This window comes from Paramacrobiotus metropolitanus, unplaced genomic scaffold, assembly GCF_019649055.1.
Source record: "Paramacrobiotus metropolitanus isolate TYO unplaced genomic scaffold, Prichtersi_v1.0 Parri_scaffold0000002, whole genome shotgun sequence".
Lineage (NCBI taxonomy): Eukaryota > Metazoa > Tardigrada > Eutardigrada > Parachela > Macrobiotidae > Paramacrobiotus > Paramacrobiotus metropolitanus.
This window is the reverse complement of record NW_026570222.1, coordinates 2,737,679-2,758,898: the sequence shown is the minus strand read 5'-3', so window position 1 is coordinate 2,758,898 and position 21,220 is coordinate 2,737,679. Positions and strand designations below refer to the sequence as shown.

The following is a 21,220-nucleotide window of genomic DNA, read 5'->3' as shown; positions in this document are numbered from 1 at the left end:
ACATCTGTGCTGTCCAGATTAAACAAAGATGCAGAATATAGAATTTATACCGGCGTGTGTTGTACGGTATTGCTCCTGCCAGCAGATATTAAACGCAAGTAACCGGAAGTTCGTGCAATTAACCTGTGCGCGGTCGGCAGTGCTCGGTGGCCTCGTACGTACAGGAGAGTCCCTTTTGGGCTTTTGATCCTACCATTTGTAATCCAGCTCATGGGCCTTCCCAAAAGATTTTGCGAGCAGGGAAGTCTCACGTGCCTGTATGTATGTATACAACTGCACACTGCCAAAACATCAATCTTTAAACTGGTTTATTGTGAATGATATTGTTTCTTTCCTTTAATGATGTTATAAAACAACATAAATGTTCTACGATAGAAATGACCTCACATGTTTTAAAATCCCAAGCTTGGTGGGCATTACTTATAATAATTATTTCACCGTATCAAAATGTTGTTATTCTGGCGGTTCATGATCATGTTGTTCCTATCCGGATTGTTGAAATTTTCGTGGGAGATAATCCGCTTTACGGTTATTCCACCACGAAGCCGGCATATGATGTGGCCTTCCGGGAAGTTCTACCAACGTATCCGCGTGTTAGTCAGAATCTGACAACCGTGGTTAAATATCGTCCAGGTAACTTCACTTGTGGGGAGGCAGCTGGGGAAATGGTCGTTCTGATGAGCGAAATGTGGAATATGACTGTGGACAGACAGACGTCCGGACCAGTCATTCTGTTGGCCCCAGGTAAAGCCAGTAGGAAGATGTTTTTAAGGAAATGCTGTACGTATTGCTCGCGTTAGTTAAACTTACGATTAATTACAGTTTTCGCCATGCTTGCATTTGTTCGAGTGCATCAAATAGAAAAAATCAGCTAACTGGATTTTTACGTAACTTTTTTTAGAATTGTCACGGTATGCAAATATAAGTATTAGGTGCATTAATTTAATACAGAACACTTTAATTAACAACTTCTAATAATTATAGTATCACATTTATTGTGAAATTTGGATGTTTGGAACATTCAGAGCTTTACAAAATCTGAAGAGTATGTGGTTCGCACTCTGCGCTTACAATTTATTTTTAAGTCTTCGTGTATGTTATTATTATTGTATACCACTTATATGGCTGATCTAGCATACGCAAAGGGATTTTAAAATGCCCTATTCAAATACGACTAGCGAAGAACATTCAATAGAAGAAACTTGCAAATTTAACTGTTTTACCGCAGGATGCAGCACCGAAGTCATTCCAGTCGGCGACTTTGCTCGAGGTACGTCCACGCGTGCGGTATCTCACAACTCACGCTAGCGCTCTTTTACGTGAAAGTGCGTCCCTTTTTGTAGTTGATCATTTTGTCTGTCTGTCTGGATAAAGTATACTTGTCTGGATATGTCTGTCTTGTATCTTGTACGTACCATTTCAAGTCTAGCTACGCATTAAGTTATTCCCACTTTTATTTCAGAATTCCAGTTCCCAGTTCTTGCTAGGTAAAACATCTTGCTTGTTAATGTTTTTGGATTTAATCGTCGTTTGTGCCGTATGTAAATTGTGGATGATTCCTTATCCCCGATTGTAGTTCGGCTTCGATGGACATATTTAGTGACAAACGGCGTTTTCCAACAGTCATGGCACTGGGAGCAGCAGCCGTTGCGGCGGTGTCGCAATCGTTGCAGCTGCTGCTGGAGCAGCGAAACTGGACAACTTTGAGCATTCTCTGTCACCGGGATTCCGACGATCCCCTTCTGCCTGAGCGATGCCTGTTCATAAGCCGTTTTCTTGCTAAATATCAGTCGACAATCAATCCTTTAATTATTAATATTGTATCCAGTACAAGTACCGAGATCAGCGATGCGCTGGCACAAGCGAAATCCTACAGTTCCGGTGCGCGCAGTCACTGTATAGCCTGTCCTTACCGCTTACCGGTAACATAATACGGTAGTCATATGGCGTAAGTAGTGTATAGTCTTTTGTAAAAATGCGTGAAACTGGTAATTGTATTATTTTGGTTTTAATACATTCTGTAAGTACAGGACTGAGGTTTCATCTTTTAGCTTTTCATACGACACCCATAACCTGGAAAAAGTTACAGTAAAAGACTGACGTGGGTGTTTTGTTGTTGCTTGTAGTCATCCTGATTCTGGCGCTTCTTGACTACTGGAAACTTTTCATGGTAACACACCACCGTGTAACTGAAAAAATTATGATTATTTTAGTGATGATGGGTTGCGTTTTAATTTATTAAATACGTTAATAATTAGTATAACTACGAAAAAAATTATTATAATATTATTATACTCTGTTCTTTCTGCAGGCGTCGGCTGTTGATCTGAAAATGGATACAGGAAAGTTTGTAAGTCTGACTGACTGTCAGCATTCGTATTGTATCTTACAGGTATCCAAGCGTTCAAAACAAAGGAAAATAACTTTTGTTGCTTAATTTGGAACTAACATTGCATCCAAATAAATATGTGCTTGCGACACGTTATCATCGCTGTCATTTTTCCCGCAGGTCTTTCTGGCTATCCACTTTCCGGATATGTCCGTCGTTCAAAAACAGCAGATTGGCTGGGATACCGACGACGAAATAACCAGGGTTAATATAGTGTGCTTATTACGCTAACTATGTAAGAATGTACAAACATTTGGATTTGAACAAATACGTATTTGTAATTATAACTTCCTCTATGCAGGTGTCGCGACGACTACTTCCATTTTGGTTTGAAATAACTGCCATGAACCCTCCTACTGCTCGGCTGATCCAGGAATGGAGAAAAGTGACGAGCGAAGCTCGTTCAAATTACGGAACGGACATACCAACCACTGCTCAAGTAAACAGGCTCAACGCGTTATTACAAATACTTGCTTACTGAGAAATATAGAATAAGCGCAAGGGACATGAGCTTGATGACAGGATGACGACGCTGGCTATAAACCTAGTGACCTTTTGTTTTGCAGTTGAACCTGATGCAAATGTCTGCGTACGCTTCTGTTTATATGGCTTTACAGGTAACTTTGCTTGCTTATTGCGCTCTTTTACGCTTTGACAGCAGCTCTGAAAACGTTATGTTTATGCGTATAACGTGAAACGAGAACAACACAACCAGAGCTTACAAGTAGCCTTATTCTCAAAAATAGATTCTTAATGACCATTACGATGATTTACACGATATGGATGGGATGGACCTGACCAAATTATTTCTGAACAACACGTTTCATACACCAGGGCAAATAATAACCGTTGGCCCTGATGGAATGCGTTTAACCGATGTGTTCATCAAGCAGTATGACAACCAGACCTTTGTTCCGACAGTAAGTGCGCAACACAAGCTTACACAGCAGAGAGTTCATTCCGCTGTGCAAGTAAAGTACAGATACCTTATATCTCGCACTCTTATGTTTCAAAACCGAAATGAATTGCATTAAAACGTTAACCTTTTGAATTCTTCATTAATTAAAGGTCACACTTATTGGTTGTTGTGCAACAGCTAACCTGGGTTTATTCTGCGGAAACGGAAAGCCTAAGTTTTGTGGTGAATGGAAATTTTTCGTGGCCAGGGTCTAATGGCTTTCTGCCGGCCAACAGCTTTCCTCCATGTGTTGATCGCATCTGCGTGGATGCATCAACAGGTACAATGCTTACGATGGTAATGGTAATTTATGGTAATGGTACAAAGTAATTTATGCAAAGCGGTAAATAGCGTACGATACATGCAGATGTGTATGTGTTAAGTGTTCCCAATCGTTTTTAAAGGTTTTTTTTAAACGTTTATTGCTTTTTGTATGCCACATTTTAAAAATCTGTATCTCATCAGAATGCGCAGATGAGTTATATTATCAGATTTTTGCATTTTGTTATAGACAACAAGCGTTTCTTCCTGTTTTCATTCATACATATACATGCTTATATCTATATTTTAGTTACGCCGGGAACTTATGCTTTGGATACGTTTCTTGGAATTTTGGGAATTAGCATAATCATCATCATATGTTTGTATTGCAGGTATCAGAGCAAAAACTTCAACAATAACTGCTGATGGTTAAATAGTTACATTGTAGTGAAATTGGTTATGATTTCTTTGAAGGCGAAAAACCGAGCTAGTGGAAAACAGTTGGTGGATGGTAGAAAATGCTGACATTGTGGATTTGACTACGAATCCAACAGTGTTTAGGTTTGCCGGCTTGGCAGTACCTTTTGTGGACAACTACGATGGAACTCCTAAATTTCAAAACGCTCTCTACAAAACATTTCGTGTACAAGCGGCTCATGTTGCAAATATTAAAAGAATTGACGATGTCCTGCAAAATCGAGCCGCGATAGCTGTGCTGAAACAGGTATCCCTAAAAACTGTCTTACCAATGTCTACGTTTTTACTAAAAAATTTTATTTTAACGCACTGCTTTGAACTGCTTTTTTCTATTGGTTTAGAAAGGTCGCCGGTTGGTTAAATTTTACATTGGATTTTGATTTCCTAAATTGCTAACCGCTTTACACAAATTGACTCAACTAAAAATAAACCGCAGTAAACTAAGTTATTTTTCATATTCAGTTACAGCATGCCAACTGCGCTCATAGTCATTACTTTACCGTATGTTTGGTAGATTCGAGAATGTAACCATCCCAATTTGGGCAAATTTTTCGGACTGCTGTTCCCGTCGCAGTGGACACCAACGTCCAAAAGACTGCTGGCAATTGTTGAATGCGGCCAGAAGGGACTTCTGAGAAACTACATTGATCAAGATGACCTTGCCTTCAGCTGGGACCTGCGCTTCTCACTTATCTGGGACCTGTTTCGCGTAAACTATTTATTTCAACAAGTTTTCGGTTCTAATGACTTTAACACTAAAAACGATCCCTACGTGAATACTGAATTGGTCCGCCGTAATATTTGTAGGCATTAGAGTACATCGGTCGAATTTCGCTGCGTATTCATGGGGCCCTGGATTTTTCTTGCCTTATCATCGACGAACATTTCAGTCTTAAGATTGTTAGACTCGGAATGCACCAATTACAACAGTCTCTACAAAGCTCTCAAAAATCCGCTGAATCCTTTCCACGAATTTGCCGTCTCTGGATGGCGCCGGAAGTATTACGGAATGCTAATCATGCCTATACACCAGCCGCAGACATATTTAGCTTGGGCGTAATTCTGTATGAAATTGCTACCCGGAAAACTCCATTCAATGTCGATGTGTTCGACCCAGTTGCAGTTGAAGGTACGTAAATGATAGTCGCAATTATGTGAAAATTTCCGCAGCCGTTGTTTGATTTTTGAAAGTAGGATGTTTTTAACTTGTGCTTGTGTTGACCGTTAATTACAGCAATGGTGGAACGTGTTAAGAACGGTTTCCTAAAGCCTTCTACATATGAAATCAAAAGCACACACCCGACGATAGTTGACCTTATATACCGATCATGGGCGTTCAACCCCGAAACTCGCCCTTCAATCGGAGATTTTATGCACGGCTTAAATATTGTCCATCCCCATACGAATATATCCTTTACTGACAGTCTCCTTATACGCTTGCAAAAATATAATCTGGAATTAGAAGGCATCGTGGCTGATCGCACTATTGCTCTGCGTGAAGAAGCAGATAAAGTGGACAAGCTTCTGGGGAATATGCTTCCTAAGTACTACTCCCTATTACGTCCCTTTATTTTGTGCAACACGCATGAAATCATTTTTGCATCGTAGATCCATAGCTAAAGAGCTGAGAGACAAGAAGTACGTCCAACCCGAGTTTTTTGAATCGGTATCCGTGATGTTTAGCGAAATTCCGGCTTTTAAACTGGTTGTGACATGCTGTTCACCGCTAATGATTGTGGAGTTGCTGCATAATCTATATTCCATTTTGGATACATTAATTCCATCCTACGATGTATACAAGGTGGAAGCGATTACAGATTTGTACATGGTATGGTACGAGTAGTAATTAAACAAACTCACAGGAAAAAATTATGACTGCGTTGTAACTGTCGATGGTCGGTCGAAAGTGAGAAGTTTGGGGTTGTAAGACAATAAACCGGCACCCAGTCACACTCCCATGACATAAAGTACTCAAGATATTTTAATTAGGCACCGTTTTCCAGATCGCAAGTGGGCTTCCCGCAAGAAATGGAATTATGCATGCGCAAGAAATTGGGCGATTAAGTTTGCAGATGTTACGATCAACGCATCATCTGACTTGCCTCACGGATGGCCGCGACGCTCGGCTTATATTGCGTATCGGAATTAACTCGGGTATAAGGTCACCGCGGTGAAGTTGCATCATCGTGATTACCCTACAAACTTTGCGGGTCGCGGCCCTGTAGGACCCGCGGTAGAAGAAACATAGTAGTATTGACTTATGCCCGCATACCGGAATTGTCAGAAATTGATATATGTGTAAGAATGTTGGTGTGTGTATTTGTACGATATATATACGGCGGTGTGTATATTTGTACGAGTGTTGTATTGTATATACAAAGTACTATGTGTACGAATCTTGTGTATGCAAAATGTTTATTCCACCTGGAAGCTCCTGTTTTATTGCTCTTTTATTTAGGGCCTTGTGTTGGGGTTGTCATCGGCAAACGGCTTCCACATTACGTTCTGTAGGTCTTCAAATGCTAAACTAAATGGTCTAACGTATAAAAAAATCCCGAAAGAAAGTAAATTCTTTATCCGGAGCTATGAGATCCAGAATCTTAAAGTCTTTGAATCACAATCGCTGTACAGTATTTTAGCTTCACGCTACATTATAATAATCTATTAACCACGCTACATTAGTATCATTCTTGCTAATTATTGAATTGATTCTATTTGGTTTCTCGTAATTATTTACTACTTTTTATGTTGCTGTAGAGTTGGAGATACCGTCAACACAGCCAGTCGCATCGAAACAAATGGCGAAGGTACACAAGCGCAAAGCGAGTTCTTGCATGGCATTAATAACGGTATTTGTTGAAATACTTTGTGTAGAACAATATGATCAGCATAACGTTATGCAATATTGGACATGAATCTGTACACTAATGAATGGGAAATAGGAAAAATACGCGCTTTAAGAATATGTTTTGTTTAATATTTTGACATTGTCTGACGTGAATCTGCACACAAAAGCACATATTTTGAAACTACTAATATACCTAACGCTAATATACCAATGTTTTACGCTTGATAACCTTTACAGAATCCAAAGTTCATATTTCGGAAGTCACAAAGTGCTTGCTGGATGTCACCGGAAATTTCATCACTGAGCCAAGAGGACAAGTTTGTATTAAGGTACAGACTAACTTTGATATCAGTACCGCGAACCTTAGAAGATCTGGCATTTCAGGGGAAAGGAAGTATGACGACCTATTGGTTACTCGACACTGTGGATGGTTTGTACAAGTCGCCGAAAGAATTTTCGCAGCGAGAAAAAGAAAGATGGCACCAAAATGGAGAAAATCAATAATTATCGATTAAGATAAAATAACGACGAAGTCTTTTGTGCAGTCCGAATAGATGTGATACTTAAGAGTTTAACAAAATTAAAAGTTTCTCCTTTAGTCAGTTATGTACGTGATACAAATTTGTAGTATAACACATGTATTGGGTGTACGATGTCGTTGGTGGTGTACAGAATAAACAAATCGCTTTCTAGTCCAAATGCAAATTAATCTTCCAAAATAAAGTTGTAACCTCTTGTACTCCTACGTACGTAGTCTGTAGATACCCGACAAAACAATCCACTTTGGTCTTCCGCCGAATTTAGTCATCCTGAAAGCGGCTTTAGTTACACCACAAGAACCACGGTCACCAAGCTGCTGATCGCGTCGTATCAATTAGAGGCCCTTCTGTGTGTTGAATTTGTTCATTAATTAGTCGTAGAATTATTGCACTGTGGCACATTATACGTCTGCAAAATCATAATAGATGACTGTCTGGATTAGCATAACCGTATCGTCATACAAAATCCGTTGAATACGTTATATATATGTACTATCATACAAAATCTAATAAAATACCAAGGTATAACAATCGTTTAAACCGAAGATAATCAAAACCGATCTTCACCCACAGGTAAAAAAATCCAGGTTCCAGATCATACATATCTGAGTTTGTTTTAACATGACTTGAATAACATATTTAAGCGAAATGGGCGGCGATGTCTCAATGCGTACGTAATCATACCGTCGGAAAAATTGGAAGTTTGAAGTCGCAGTTGGAGGTGTAGTCGGAAACATAACGTGCTGGACAAGATTCCAATTTTAATCTGGCTACCGTCAAGGCTAACCACGTTTGCGCCGGTGGTAACGTTATTTGGAACACGAACGTTCTCCAAATTCGTCAGACAGTCTCTAGAAGGGAAACAATTCTGACGAAACAGAAAGCAAACCGACATAAGCTTACCGTAATTTCGGAAATGCAATAATATGAATCGTGCCACCATACCAGGTGTTCTTGCACAAGAGTAATCAGACACTGGAGATCAGTTTCAAATATAAAGCCGAATACTTAGTCTCTTCGTTGTATTTGAATGTATAAGCATTTCTCATCGGAATCCATCTCCCAGTTTGTACGACCACCTTTTCTCCTGCAAAAATGAACCGATTCTTGGCAGTTGTTTCTTGTTTTTGCCATGGTTGGCAGCTTCTACTTTGCCGATGCCCAGTTCAACTTTTCGCCCAATTGGGGGAAAAGGTCAGGCGTCTCGCTTATTGGTGGTGACAGCGCCAGTTGCGAGGCCGCTCAGGCGCTAAGAGTGGTTGCGGTTTACCATGCTTGCAAGGTATGATTGCTGTAGATATATCTGTGTTAACTGTCCTCTAAGTTGCAACCAAATTATGAATTAATTAACTTATAAAAGACGGCTAATTTAAAAGGCCATCAAGATTTTGTTTTATTTACATAAACCGTAGCAACAGTTCAAACAGCGAACGTAAAAATTAAATAATTAATTTTAGTACCACCAGGGCATGCAGCATGAATTATGACTAAGGTCACTATTATAGTTCTAACTTTAATCCACTGCGCTTTTAAAACTCATGTATGTACTACTCATGTTTTTGCGATCAATGTGGTAGCGGCGTTTTGGATGAAACCATTTGCAAGTTGAATAATACCTGTATTTTTTTCACTCAAGCTCTTCATAGTTATTTTTATTTATTATTAGTTATTAATGCTGTACAGATCCATAGTAAACGTCCTTCATTGCAGCGAGAACTGGATACCATGCACGAATGTTTTGCAAAGAACACGCCTTCCTAATAGCAACAATGGATTGGCTCCCTAACAAGTTCCCAAAATGCATGCATGCGCAGGTGGAAAGGATGATTCGCAAAAAGAAAATTTCTAAATACCGAAGCCTGAAACTATAACGGCACCTAAAGGTTAACCTTATTTAACATGCTTCTTGGCTTCATTATGTACCACGACTATCTCGCAGTATCTACGTACTAGCTACCGCAACCATGTTTATGTATTGGCTATTCGTTTTTGTGTTTTTCGGCAGTCAGTAAGACTGGCTGGTTTATTGCACAGTGTAGAACCTTTTCGTACGATGTACGATATGTCAGCCGTCACAGGTTTTAAGTTTTTATTGTGTGCTAGTTAACATGTATCACATTTTTACTTCTGTCTGTTCCGCAAAAAAAACTGGAGGCATGGTGGCAGTTCTTTATAGGCGCTTGTGAACCGGAAGATGAATTAAATAAAATTTAGAGCGTGCGACGAAAGACTCTAAACTTTCCGTATAAAGTTGTACAGAAAGTAGTTCTACATATTTGCAAAAGAGCACAAGAGCGTGACCCTTTTGCTGTATATTCTAAATTTTGTAGTAGACTTGTAGATATGTACAGTACATATTTGGGATGTTGACAGATTTGTTTGCATGCGCTAAAATCCTTTTTCTAGTGACGAAAACACAGTGCAAATTAGAAAAATTATCAGATAAAGCACTGGTTCACAATTTATAAATTGACGTTTAAAAGAGCGTTGGTACATTAGTTATTGAATTTTTGTTTGTACGAAGACAGCCATACCTGGAACAGCATGGGATGCGTTGTGTGCTAAACACACCTGGGATATGGTTGACGTGATTTGCGTGCATTTTTATATGCTTTTGAAATCTCTTCTTATATATCTCTATAATTATAGAAGTTCGTTTATTATGGAACACTCGTAGTAAAATGCGTAGTGAATAAACAATAATAAGAAAACCTATTGCCAAAACAGTTTCGTATTTCGGCCTCTCCCAAAATTTCCGGTGTGAATCGAAAAATAAAATACAACCGTGTTAGGAAGGTTTCTGCTGATGTCACAGCAATTAAAGTTATTAGTTCGTTCTCGCGCGTGCTGCACTTAGTGCCAGAGTGCGAAATTGGACATGTAGCACGAATAGGGCTGCAGCAATAATATAGTGCCGTCATCAATCGCGATAAAGACCACGGGCATTTTGGGTATGATTATCCCAAATGAGTAACAGCTTTCCCGTGATGGGATCGCGCTCGCCGGCGCTCTGGTTGGGTACAATCTTGTAAGGTAAGCTGGAAGCCGGTAAACATCTTAACATGTGGGTTGGCTATGAATAATGGAGCCAATCAGTGTCGTGGTAAGTCCATTAGCACAATCGGGCTTTAGCGTTTAACGGGCCTGTTTTTAATCCCCGGAAAACCGCTTGTTGCGTGATGCTGGCTGCCAAACCTGGATTATTATAGGGGAAATGGATTGTGCCGTGTGTATGTGTGTGTGATGTGTTATTGCAGCATGTCAACCACGTTAATAATTTAGATTGATGCGGTGTGGCGGTGCTTATGTGCAGTGCCGGCATTTCTGTTGTGCCATCGTGCCAAGTGTAAAAACGCGTGTACTGCCACTGTATACAGCGGGTTAACATGAGTGATTTGCTAACAGAATTACAGTGCACCCAGCCACCACCTTGTAATTGTTACAGATTAATCATTTTAGGTAAGCTGTAATTAATACCAACATCAGCTTGTGTTGTAAAACCACCGCTGCACATTGTCCAGTTTTCGTGACCTTACTGATTGTTGCAGGCTCAGCAAAAGTCGGCAAAACCGCTATCGTCAAAAGATTTCTACATAATGAATATACGGACATTTATACACCCACAATCGAGGATTTCCATCGGAAAATCTATAAAATTCGAGGGGAGGCGTTCCAACTGGACATTCTGGACACGTCCGGTATCCATCCTTTTCCCGCCATGAGGCGCCTGTCATTTTTAACCGGTAGGCGTACATATTTCTCTTTCAAAGGCATCATTGCTGCCAGTCCCTGCACCCAGGTACATTTTTATTGTTCAGTGCAGTTTAAAACGTACCGTAGTTAACATGCTTCTCAATGGAACTGGTAAACTGTTTTACAAGGTAAATAATTTGTACACGCTACAACTGACAAATTTTGTAGCAGAAGATAGTGGCTCAACATGAAATGCTATTTTAAAATATCATAGAAATGCTATTACAGAACAGGTGCTGCATCTCTGATATTTGGAGAATGTACGTAGTTACGTTTGAGATAGTGTAGTAGCACGGTAGCACCGTGCTGCCGTATAATGCTTCCAGTTTACACGCTGACCGCATTCCATCACATTAATTACTAATTTATTTTGACGATTGTTGATTTATGCATGGTCTTGTCTTCTTGAACTTTATAGGATAAATACCAAAAGAACGAATACAAATGCTAAAAAAACAATTATGTAGTAGTACAACCAAACTCCACATGTGCTTCAGCTGAACGCTGTGGAATTTCATGTACCGTAAACGGATTCTATACCTTCCATAGATAGTCAATATATATAACTTGTGATTCCCGTGCCAAACCTAACGCAAAATAAGTTTCGAACCGCATTAGATCCACTGGGTACTTGACATGGTTGCGAAATATTAAGACGTTGCCGTTTTGTAAAAAGATTTATGCATCCATCATAGTGATTAATGAGCATTCGGGAGTTAGGAGCCTAAGAACACTAAACCGCAAACAACTGTATGGGTGGTCTGGTTGATGTTTTTGCTTTAACTCTATGTTGTCTTATTTTGACGCCTGCTCCCGCCCGGCTGCGGCACTTTTAATCCCGTCAAGTGCATCCCGCGGACACTAGCGAGAGGTCATCAGGTCTATTCATTGCCAACATAATGCAAGCGGATATTTATTCACATCAGGCAAGCTGGGGCGGAAATCAAAAGTGTCCTGCTGGAGAAGGCAGGGCATAATAGGTTGAATAGAAAAAGGCCAATCTGTCAACAACATCTGAGGAGGGTAGAGTTTCGTGCATTTTTAACATGTACGCAACCCACTGCTGTGTCCATGTCTATAATAGACGGACGACGCACAGAGTGCGTGTACGGATATGGCGATAGGAAGCAGTAGATCCTAGCGCCAACTTGTTCGCAAATTAACATCCGGTCTTTATATTGTGCGCCGGTTTTCCTGGACTTATAGGTGATGCCTTCATTTTGGTATACAGCGTGGATTCCCGGGAGTCATTTGAAGAGGTCCTCAGATTGCGCGAGCAGATTGTCGAATCGATCCGCAGCGCGGCCAGCACTAACAGTAAAATCAAGCCCAAGCATCTGCCCATTCCCATGATTATTGCAGGTGAGAACGCTTGTCTTTTCCGATATGGCCAGTTGTCTACCTTTACAAATTACTCAGTACTAATAACATTCAATTTACAAATAGTAGTGCAATTACGGCACACGTAACACTATCTACCGTATCCACATAAATATAGTAAAGATATTCTGTCCGTATTATGTCTGTATAGTATTCTGTCGTATTTGAGCAAACAAAATGCTCCGATTAATAGTAGTAAGTGAAAGGTGTTTTCACTCGTCAATCTCACTATATGATTATCAAAGAATGAGCATTCATTGCATTTTTCTACAGGTTTTGTCCTTAGTTATGCAAATAAAGTTTTCGATCTTGGGTTTGCATCAGCGAAACCAGATTTCATATTTCCAGAGCCTTGAACAGTGCTTCCTGCCACATATACATCAATAAAAAGCACTAATTTTTATTCAGTATTTTTGATTTATTAGTATTTGCGTTAATTCACGGAAGGTCATGTTGCGTTGGCATATGTTCTCCAAAAGATTTTCTGAGAATTAGCCGATAGGTAATCACGTCAGCTTGTGTAATAGTCGGTGTAAATAATATTAAGGGATCCCTTCGGGCTCATATAAGGATGAGGTCTTACAGGAGAAGTCTCTCCGGGTGAATATGTAAGAGTCACGATGGCAATTACGGTGCAACATAAGCTTTGGTCAATCGCAGATCGCTAGGGTAGCTGTTGCTTGGCTAAGCATGATATTCACCGGAACGGGAGAGAAATCTGACTTTGCGTTATGCAATCTAAACACCGTATCTAAGGTTTTGATGCACATAATTGCATACGTGAAACCGACATACGAGAACACTATTAGATCGTAAGTGCTAGTTCAGACACATTATTTCCAGTCGTCTCACATACATTTCAATTTCGTCTGAAGGTCAAGACTGTTTCTGTTGTCGAGTACCCTAAGAATACATAATTATTCGTGTCAAGAGGGATCGCATCTTGCGTTCTGATTTATGCATATCCAGATTTACAACCGTGAAACTCTAATGAGGGCTAATCAGCTTTTTACACCGCTATATGGACAAATGACAATTAGAGGAGAGCTAGTGTCTAGTTTTTTACTCTATTTATGCCCTGTATGTATATTCGTACATAGGTTAACCTGTGTAGTGTGTACACATAATTTGAGTCGATCGATAAATTAAATAATTATATATAACACAGTATGCCTGATGAATAACAATGAATTAGCGGAATAAAGTAGAGGCAGGCATATCCTAACCATGGATAAGTAATGGTTTCTGAAGTCGCATCTTCATGTTTAACTGTTGCACATCCGGCTAAGAGGGTTGTGAACAACGTACAGACTACAGAGATCACGTTAATCCACACCCTGATACACCGCACCCATTCTGGCACGCCTTCATGCCTCGATTTCCCCTTCGTTCGCACAGTCTCGATTGTACAACTATTTGTCGTATTAATATTGTTGACACCACATTTAAAAAATTATACAATTAGAATTTTAACCTACAACGTACTTGCGTTCTTGCGTATTAACATTATACTCTTCAAGCTGCGGAGGTCATATTACCCGATAACTTATCGCACACTACATATATGTCATAATGCGGAAATGCTTTTGGTTATATTGCTTCATCATTATTAAATAATGATGGAAATTTAATGTAAATAAAGCTAAATGTAAACGATGAAAATGTAAGCATGTAAATTGTGTGTTGTAACTTGTAAATTTTACAAGTAGATATCGCTTGATTGTAAATACTACAAAGTATGTACATCATTTGCACTCCAGTCTTCCGGTTTTCAAAATCATGCAGAAAAAGGGTTAGAAGTTGACTTGGAACGGTTTGCGAAATTGTGCAACTACATCTACTATTTGCACGTAAACGCGTATATGTCAACATCTGACTAATCCGCATACTGTGGCGGTGTAACGAAGTGTAAAAGTGTGAAGGATGCGCAAGATATATAATTATGGTCAGACCTATTATATACATAGAGAACAGCGACAACATGCCACCAAGAAAATTCTGTTACACAAATCTTCAATAGATGCACTGATTGGAATTTATAGTTATTAGCATTCAACGGCGTACATTAGTTTATTGTGTGTTGAACAGGGAATAAAAGCGACCGTGAACGCGAGCGCGTTGTGCCGGCCGGCGAGGTCGCTCACGCTCTGCAGCGCATTAAGGACCATGTGCCGTGTATGGAGTGCAGCGCCAAGGAGAATAGCAACATCAGTGACGTTTTCTCCACATTGTTCGCCTTGGCAGACTTTCCCGAGGAGATGATTCCTAATGCCGCACGGCGTATCTCACTGACACACGGCGGTAATGTCCTGCCGCGCCGTACCTACGCCGGAAAGGGCAGCGCGCGCCGCCGGCATGGATTATCCCTGCGACGACGTCTCAGTGATGCATACAGTGCCCTCATCCTCAATGTCAGACGACCCTCCATCGCCACCGACCTGGTAATGGTCCGGACAAAGACGGAGCAAAACGGACTGCAAAGGTCAAAAAGGTAGACAGAAATTATCAAACAAAGAATATACAGTGACGGCAAGTTGTCTGCCTGACAGCTTTGAGTTTGTGCAGTAATTCGTGCGGCATAATCACATCTGCGTTTTGGAACAATAACGAAATAAAGATGCATTCAAATTTTATATTTTTTAAAATTGCATCTTTTGCTAGGTTATGGTTGCCCTGCATCGTTCTAAAAATTTCAACAAAATGTAGTGTCAGAGGATTTAATTTCGTTGTTTTGTTTCACAGCCGAAGACGAGGGCGGTCCTCCGTAAAGAAAACCGACTCGCAGCGATCAGCTAATGTTGTACCCAAAGATAAAACAAATGTGGAACAGCTGGCAGGAACACGAAATCCGAAGTATCCCAAAAAAGAGAAGGCATCGTGTTGCATATTGTGAACTATGCCAGTGCACTTTTATACAATTGGATCGTTCAAGTATTTTGATACCCTTATGGCTTATAATTATCTACTTTACCACTTTACTCTGATCAAAAGATGGAAAACTAGCTGTTGAAACGCTGAATGATTTCTGCCTCGCTTTTCATTTTAGAAATCGGCAGGACAAAGGGTAGCGAGCATCAGATTTGCTCGCATAGCATCGATGCATACCAAATTTCCCAAAAAATAAAATATAATTGTCGCATCTAAAACAATTTTATTTTCATTTGCAATCGATATCTGATAAGCACAGATGCTGATTAACTGGAAAAAATCATTAGAAAGATTTTTAATAATTGCCATTTCATTAAAACCGGCAGATAGATTTAATTGGTATGGGTTACAAAGTCGTTCACTGAAATCGTATTAAGCGATCATCGATGTTAAACGACGCCTATTATGCGCGTTTATGGTTAGAAAGCGCGTATTCTACTCGTGATATTGTGCGCGCATAAAACACAATGCGAAGCTAAATTAAAACCTAATCGGAAAAAACAAGAGAACAGCGTTTAAGTGGCTTAGTAATTTAAAAGCCTGTTTGTGAATTTCACGCTAGTTTTTTTCCATAGACGATAAAACATGAAAGACTACACAGTTAATTATATATATGATACATACACCATGCCAGTGCATAGTTTCAAGTCTAGAAAGGGGTTCATTTACGTGACCTTTCGCTTCCTGGATGTCGTTGCTCGGGTTCGACTCGGTCTGCGTTTACGTATAGCCTGCTCACAAGTGAGACTGATGCTTCTTGCAGGTCTGTCAAAAGAATTAGACTCTGTACACTGAGATTTTTTCCTTGTTTTATTCTGGGATTGATTGTTGGAGGATCGGGTTGAAACTACAGTCTGCACGGATCGTCGATCCGGCGAAGGGGATCGCTTATCATCCGAACAGGATCCGGAGCATCTGCTGGGCGATCTTGTGCGACCGGATGTTGATGTGCGTGTACAACGGTCAGGTGTCGCATCACAGCTGCCTGGTGAACACCGGCAGACGGATGTCACAGGGCTGCGCGGATTATCTGCCGGAGTAGGAGGGGATGTCCGACAGGCTCCCGACTTCCGGTGGGCAGCTGCGTAATAATGTACGGCTTTTTCATGGAACTGCTCATAATTACTATCACGCTGTTGCAATCATAATATCATTTTCCACTAATGAGCTGGTCAGGTCTGTTGAACGCTTCTGTTAGTTCTATACGAATATCTTCACCACAAAAAGAATTATAAGCTATTAATATTAGCGCTGTTTATTAAACTTGTTAGATATACCGTGAGGAAAAAAAAGTATGGTATACCTGTATACTGCTATACTCTTTATTTAAGCTTTACATAAAAATATAATGTAGCCCTATGTACTTAGGTGTGAGCGCGAACTACGCGAAATACTCCACTCGTGAAAACTGAAATACATCCGTTACATTTCAACGACAACTGAACTGAAAGCCAATAGTATGATGCAAAAGATGTGCGATCTGCATCATGCAGCCTGCACACATATTGTATTGATTACGTGGAGAATGATTTCTTTCAGTGGTGTGACGGCAACACAACTTGTTTGATGTTACCTTGAGTCTGATTTCCGGGAGCGCCATATTCACACTGATTGCATGTCTGACCTTTAGTATGCCTCCTGGCGCATCTGATCAGGATGTGTGCAACCTTGCGCTGAGTAAGCTGGCGCAGCGCGTTAGGGTTTTCCTATGGGGATGCAGATTGACCGTAAATACGAAATAGTTTGTAAAATAAAAAAATTATATGCAAAGCTGTACCATTTCGTACTGTCTGGCTTTGCGCATGCAGCCTTGCAGTTCACATTCCAGCTGGGACATATTGTGACCTTTCCGTTCTGCTATCCTGGACGCAGATAACTTTTACTCGCGACTTCAAAATTTGTGTTTCAGAATTATCGAAAACAGGAAACACAGTACTACACAGGTGTATTGCATAGTAACGCAAACAAATATTCCAAACCTAAATAGTGATACAAAGCAAAATACATACATATAAACCGTGTCCGGAAGTACTGTATCAACTGTAGTGCGTACACTCATTGTTGAATATTGGAGACATACAGTATTTGGAGTATTCTTTGCAAATGGCTTAGCAATTCTTTCGTGATGTGAATGCCATGAAATCCAAGACTTAACCTGCGATGATCAAACTCCCATATGTATACTACTCTAGTGCCCGTTGTCGTATCCGGTTGTAAAGGGAGCCAGATAGTCGGGTGCTTGTTTGAACAATCAAGAACTTCGCAGAACTCGGTACTATTAAAAGTTCTCAGTACTGTAAAATTGTACGAGCGCATCTGGAAAACTGCGAAAGACTGAACAGAAAATTATACAGTACTTAAACTGACGCCGTGTCCCCATGAGATGACATTTTCAAAACATGTCAAAAACAACATTTCACAGTACTTACATTTAATTCAATAAAATAGAGTAATAAAATAATATACGATAATTATACCGTACATATTACGATGGCATTATGGCGGTGTCAGCCGACAGCGGTATTTTTAAATTAATAAGAGATAATATAAATTTTTTCACCCAGTCCCCGTCAGCAACAGATCGATCATCCATCGCCGCAAGACCCAAACCGGCGATAATCCGTGAATTAATAATTACAGTAGGAGTACAGATAAAATTCCGGGAAAACTGACAAAAGCCATCCAAAAGCGTGCACACACAATGATCACTCTGCACTGTACGCATAAAGGGAAGCGTGTGTCCCGTCACACCAGTCGCATCAGAATCATCCCCTTTCCTGCCTCTTCATCTGCTCCATGTGCTCCCTCATTTTGCGAATGGTGTCTTCAAGGCCGCGCTGGACCTCATGGTCTTTAGGGGGAGGCGGAGCGTCCTTGAAGGAAGAACGATTACCCTGCAGAAGATCGTCGCCTTTTGCGGAGAAATCCATCGGTCGGGATTCCGCAGCCTGCTGCTCATTCCAGCTTTTCCGGGCAGCACTGTCCGTAGAATTGTCACGCTTCAACTGCTGCGGCAACCTCTGGTTAGCCGTACGATACAGATAATGCATAAAATCATCGCCTAATGCAAAAAATCACCTAAACTGCACGAAACCGTGAACGGTGCTGTTAAAACTGATGTTGAAATACTGGTGACGTACTGGCTCCTTTGAACTTCAAAAACGATCCCGCTGACATACGCGCTGCACTCCTTATAATTCTGGACTGGGCCAACTAAAAGTAAAAGACATCGATTATCTAATAGCATACTATTAACGACTCGGGTCTCCTACTTACAACCTCGCGAAAACCTTGTCGCCACAATAACTTCGCATAATTAATTCGTTTAATTTACACAATTATCGAAACAATTAAGTCTTCACAGCGAATGCGGAATAAGAAACCACTGGCGGGCCTTCAATATTCCGACGACACAAGTCACACAACACTATCTGATCTGTACTTCGTAGTCGTGAAAATAATTTCAATTATAAAAATCACGTACCCTTTCCACTAATTCTGGATGGTTCATCATATACCTGCAACATCTCTGGATGTATAATGTATGTCAATACTTTCGAGAATTACAAACCAGTGGAAAGCTTTGAAGCAAGTCAAATAGTCGTAAACATAATTGATAATAAATCGACTAAATTTTGCCAACATCCGAATCAGATGCAGCATCCTTTCAAGTGGGGAATTCCTAACAATACGATCCGCTGGCTAATTATGGTTTCCTCACCTGACTATATACCGCAAAAACATCTTAATGGTTTCTGGAAGGCAATTCACAAAAATTCATCAAAATTTGCCGAGTAAGAAAACTTACTGAGTACGTCCGCAAGTAAAAACTAAACTGTAAATACTAAAATCGCAACTCCTTTCTTTAAAAATTTTGAAAATTATTCCACTTCGTGACTTCGACGCTTCAGTCTTCGGGGTTTGCTCACTTTGCTCTTCCAGAACGTTTGTAGTGCCGACACGCTTTTTCTAGCGGGTGGCAGCTGGCTGATGAATCCTGGCGCTGGAACTCTGTAAGTCTATTTTTTGCTTTTGCAGTTTTGCAGTTTTATTTGTTTTCCGGTTAAAATTTCCAATTTTTCTTCGGTCTTTGGAAAAGTAGCTCTTCCCCTTTCTTTTTGCGTAGACTGTTTAAGTTGGTAATTTAGTGAGGGTTTGGGCCTTAGCCTTAACGCTTAATAAACTGTTCCGTTGCAGTTGTATGAGTTTGCACAAGGCGCGTACTGCTTTCCATACAGTACTCGTACTTATGTTTGGTGTTTTTCAGAAACTTCAAAGTTTAATCCCGTAATAACTGTTTACAAGATTTGGAAGGTTTTGCAGTTTGCTATCGAATCATCGGCTTTTTGAACTGTCAGCTGTCCATCTTTCGTCTTCGATCTCGTGAGAATGAGGCTAACAATGGTTTTAAATTTGAAATTCCCACGGGGAAACATGTGGATAGGGTAAGCAATGGAATCCTGAACGACACACTCGTTGTAGCGCATGTCGTTTGTGCATCGATTGTGATTGCGAATTTTTGGTTCTGGAAGTTATGGATTGTTATTTTTCAAGTCAAATTTCGGCCGTATCTTGCCTATGTTTTGAGTTATAAGACTCCTTCTTGTATTATAACTTAAATTTCGATATTCGAGCAGTTTTAGCGTTGTGATCGTTTTGAATTTTTGATTGCAGGAAATAACATTTCTGGTTTCTGAACAACTTAAGTACGCGTATGCTTTTTGTTATGTACAAGTGCTGATCGGAATTTATTTCTCTTTGCTTCCGTAACTTTCTAGCGCACCAAAGCAGCAGTAGAAAGCCATTGCGTATATTCATTAGGACTTCGTAGTATGGAATAGTTTACTTATGGTTTTTCGTTTGCAGTAAATATCGTTTGGTTCCTCCCATGGGCGAAGGCGTCCGCTCGAGTGCGCTCAAGCGGTTAACGTGGGAATATGAGTGCATGAAACTGCTGTCCAAACCTTATCTCACAGAGGTACATCAATTCTGCCCAGGTTTCTTTATGCCGGGCTGACAATTCATAATTACATGGCACTTGTTGCCGTATTAGCTCGCTCGTACCGTAAGCTTAAGGTGAGAAACCAAAATTTTCAATCTGTAATCTAAACGGGTTTTCTTTTTTTGGGAATTTTAGTAATGTTAACTTGACAGTGATTTAATTATTATATTTTACGGTAGTAGTGATCTGACGGCAGGACTGACGGATTAAAGAATTTTCTGTTGTAATTATTCAATAGGCACAAGAAGCGTGTCAGCCGGACTGGGACGCCGCCTTGGCGAATCGCGAGAAGTATCAGCGCATCAAGTTGGATATGTTTGGATTTGACCATGTGAAGATGGATGACCATCTTAAGCATTTAAACAATGAGAAAAAGTGGGAATAGTTGAATAAGGTTCCTGTGCCTTTTGTTTGCAAACAGTAGTATATCCCGGCTAAAGTGAAATGTGTGAAACTAAGGCATATGTTGCATGGTACAGATTTTGGCGGAATTTTGCGGAGTTTGTATTTTTGCAGTTTAATTCATCTGTTGAAGTTTGAACTGATCAAATTTCTGGAATTACGAAGGTTACAAATGGCACGCTTTTCTTTCCGCGATAACAAAGTGAAATTATTATTGTACTAAAATACGATATTAACAACAACCGAATAAACTGTTGCGGCAAACGAGCAAACCATCCTGTAC

General features: G+C 40.2%; 6 protein-coding genes across 8 annotated transcripts; 4 read left to right on the top strand and 2 right to left on the bottom strand.

Moving 5' to 3' along the window:
• Positions 1 to 149: 149 nt before the first annotated feature.
• On the top strand, positions 150 to 2,242 carry LOC129589195 (uncharacterized). The gene is made up of 5 exons (XM_055483780.1): positions 150 to 744; positions 1,229 to 1,270; positions 1,463 to 1,487; positions 1,577 to 1,881; positions 2,127 to 2,242. Exons 1-5 carry the CDS (start codon positions 318 to 320, stop codon positions 2,240 to 2,242), a joined length of 915 nt encoding a protein of 304 aa, XP_055339755.1. The 5' UTR covers positions 150 to 317.
• A 31-nt stretch (positions 2,243 to 2,273) lies between these two features.
• On the top strand, positions 2,274 to 7,666 carry LOC129584406 (atrial natriuretic peptide receptor 2-like). 3 transcript variants are annotated; one of them, XM_055476576.1, is made up of 17 exons: positions 2,274 to 2,350; positions 2,510 to 2,593; positions 2,691 to 2,828; positions 2,956 to 3,006; positions 3,136 to 3,309; positions 3,486 to 3,627; positions 3,919 to 4,000; positions 4,083 to 4,332; positions 4,600 to 4,794; positions 4,893 to 5,214; positions 5,320 to 5,629; positions 5,694 to 5,913; positions 6,089 to 6,239; positions 6,544 to 6,592; positions 6,843 to 6,892; positions 7,171 to 7,262; positions 7,318 to 7,666. In XM_055476576.1, the coding sequence occupies exons 1-17, from the start codon at positions 2,333 to 2,335 to the stop codon at positions 7,435 to 7,437; spliced, it is 2,448 nt and encodes an 815-aa protein (XP_055332551.1). In that variant the 5' UTR covers positions 2,274 to 2,332; the 3' UTR covers positions 7,438 to 7,666. The 3 variants fall into 3 exon arrangements, with proteins under 3 accessions (XP_055332551.1, XP_055332544.1, XP_055332558.1); XM_055476569.1 differs by having other exon boundaries at positions 6,843 to 6,934; XM_055476583.1 differs by lacking the exon at positions 2,274 to 2,350 and having other exon boundaries at positions 2,498 to 2,593; positions 6,843 to 6,934.
• A 2,978-nt stretch (positions 7,667 to 10,644) lies between these two features.
• LOC129586365 (dexamethasone-induced Ras-related protein 1-like) lies at positions 10,645 to 16,028 on the top strand. Its single transcript, XM_055479558.1, has 5 exons — positions 10,645 to 10,931; positions 11,021 to 11,215; positions 12,432 to 12,587; positions 14,694 to 15,096; positions 15,348 to 16,028. The coding sequence occupies exons 1-5, from the start codon at positions 10,859 to 10,861 to the stop codon at positions 15,496 to 15,498; spliced, it is 978 nt and encodes a 325-aa protein (XP_055335533.1). The 5' UTR covers positions 10,645 to 10,858; the 3' UTR covers positions 15,499 to 16,028.
• On the bottom strand, positions 15,683 to 17,623 carry LOC129586372 (uncharacterized). The gene is made up of 3 exons (XM_055479572.1): positions 17,311 to 17,623; positions 17,107 to 17,239; positions 15,683 to 16,614 (listed from the first exon to the last, which is right to left on the bottom strand). The coding sequence occupies exons 1-3, from the start codon at positions 17,368 to 17,370 to the stop codon at positions 16,199 to 16,201; spliced, it is 609 nt and encodes a 202-aa protein (XP_055335547.1). The 5' UTR covers positions 17,371 to 17,623; the 3' UTR covers positions 15,683 to 16,198.
• Positions 17,624 to 17,802: 179 nt separating this feature from the next.
• On the bottom strand, positions 17,803 to 19,445 carry LOC129586377 (uncharacterized). Its single transcript, XM_055479585.1, has 4 exons — positions 19,255 to 19,445; positions 19,018 to 19,051; positions 18,674 to 18,746; positions 17,803 to 18,594 (listed from the first exon to the last, which is right to left on the bottom strand). The coding sequence occupies exons 1-4, from the start codon at positions 19,275 to 19,277 to the stop codon at positions 18,299 to 18,301; spliced, it is 426 nt and encodes a 141-aa protein (XP_055335560.1). The 5' UTR covers positions 19,278 to 19,445; the 3' UTR covers positions 17,803 to 18,298.
• Positions 19,446 to 19,584: 139 nt separating this feature from the next.
• Positions 19,585 to 21,201, top strand: LOC129583599 (ribosomal protein 63, mitochondrial-like). Its single transcript, XM_055475460.1, has 3 exons — positions 19,585 to 19,978; positions 20,400 to 20,511; positions 20,774 to 21,201. The coding sequence occupies exons 1-3, from the start codon at positions 19,923 to 19,925 to the stop codon at positions 20,918 to 20,920; spliced, it is 315 nt and encodes a 104-aa protein (XP_055331435.1). The 5' UTR covers positions 19,585 to 19,922; the 3' UTR covers positions 20,921 to 21,201.
• The last annotated feature ends 19 nt before the right edge of the window (positions 21,202 to 21,220 follow it).

Excerpts from the sequence above, each read along its gene's own strand:
- LOC129589195 (XM_055483780.1), top strand. The coding sequence starts at position 318 with ATGATATTGTTTCTTTCCTTTAATGATGTTATAAAACAACATAAATGT. Across the intron at positions 745-1,228 it reads AGTCATTCTGTTGGCCCCAG|GATGCAGCACCGAAGTCATT; the intron begins GTAAAGCCAGTA and ends GTTTTACCGCAG. Across the intron at positions 1,882-2,126 it reads AGCGAAATCCTACAGTTCCG|TCATCCTGATTCTGGCGCTT; the intron begins GTGCGCGCAGTC and ends TGTTGCTTGTAG.
- LOC129584406 (XM_055476569.1), top strand. Across the intron at positions 2,829-2,955 it reads ACATACCAACCACTGCTCAA|TTGAACCTGATGCAAATGTC; the intron begins GTAAACAGGCTC and ends TTTGTTTTGCAG. Across the intron at positions 3,628-3,918 it reads CTGCGTGGATGCATCAACAG|TTACGCCGGGAACTTATGCT; the intron begins GTACAATGCTTA and ends TCTATATTTTAG.
- LOC129586365 (XM_055479558.1), top strand. The coding sequence starts at position 10,859 with ATGAGTGATTTGCTAACAGAATTACAGTGCACCCAGCCACCACCTTGT. Across the intron at positions 10,932-11,020 it reads TTACAGATTAATCATTTTAG|GCTCAGCAAAAGTCGGCAAA; the intron begins GTAAGCTGTAAT and ends TGATTGTTGCAG. Across the intron at positions 15,097-15,347 it reads GGACTGCAAAGGTCAAAAAG|CCGAAGACGAGGGCGGTCCT; the intron begins GTAGACAGAAAT and ends TTTGTTTCACAG.
- LOC129586372 (XM_055479572.1), bottom strand. The coding sequence starts at position 17,370 with ATGTCCCAGCTGGAATGTGAACTGCAAGGCTGCATGCGCAAAGCCAGA. Across the intron at positions 17,240-17,310 it reads AAGCCAGACAGTACGAAATG|GAAAACCCTAACGCGCTGCG; the intron begins GTACAGCTTTGC and ends GCATCCCCATAG. Across the intron at positions 16,615-17,106 it reads TCCCGGAAATCAGACTCAAG|CTGCCCACCGGAAGTCGGGA; the intron begins GTAACATCAAAC and ends ATTATTACGCAG.
- LOC129586377 (XM_055479585.1), bottom strand. The coding sequence starts at position 19,277 with ATGTTTTTGCGGTATATAGTCAG. Across the intron at positions 19,052-19,254 it reads TTTTTGCGGTATATAGTCAG|GTATATGATGAACCATCCAG; the intron begins GTGAGGAAACCA and ends GAGATGTTGCAG. Across the intron at positions 18,747-19,017 it reads ATCCAGAATTAGTGGAAAGG|TTGGCCCAGTCCAGAATTAT; the intron begins GTACGTGATTTT and ends TTTTACTTTTAG.
- LOC129583599 (XM_055475460.1), top strand. The coding sequence starts at position 19,923 with ATGAGGCTAACAATGGTTTTAAATTTGAAATTCCCACGGGGAAACATG. Across the intron at positions 19,979-20,399 it reads CGGGGAAACATGTGGATAGG|TAAATATCGTTTGGTTCCTC; the intron begins GTAAGCAATGGA and ends TTTCGTTTGCAG. Across the intron at positions 20,512-20,773 it reads CCAAACCTTATCTCACAGAG|GCACAAGAAGCGTGTCAGCC; the intron begins GTACATCAATTC and ends ATTATTCAATAG.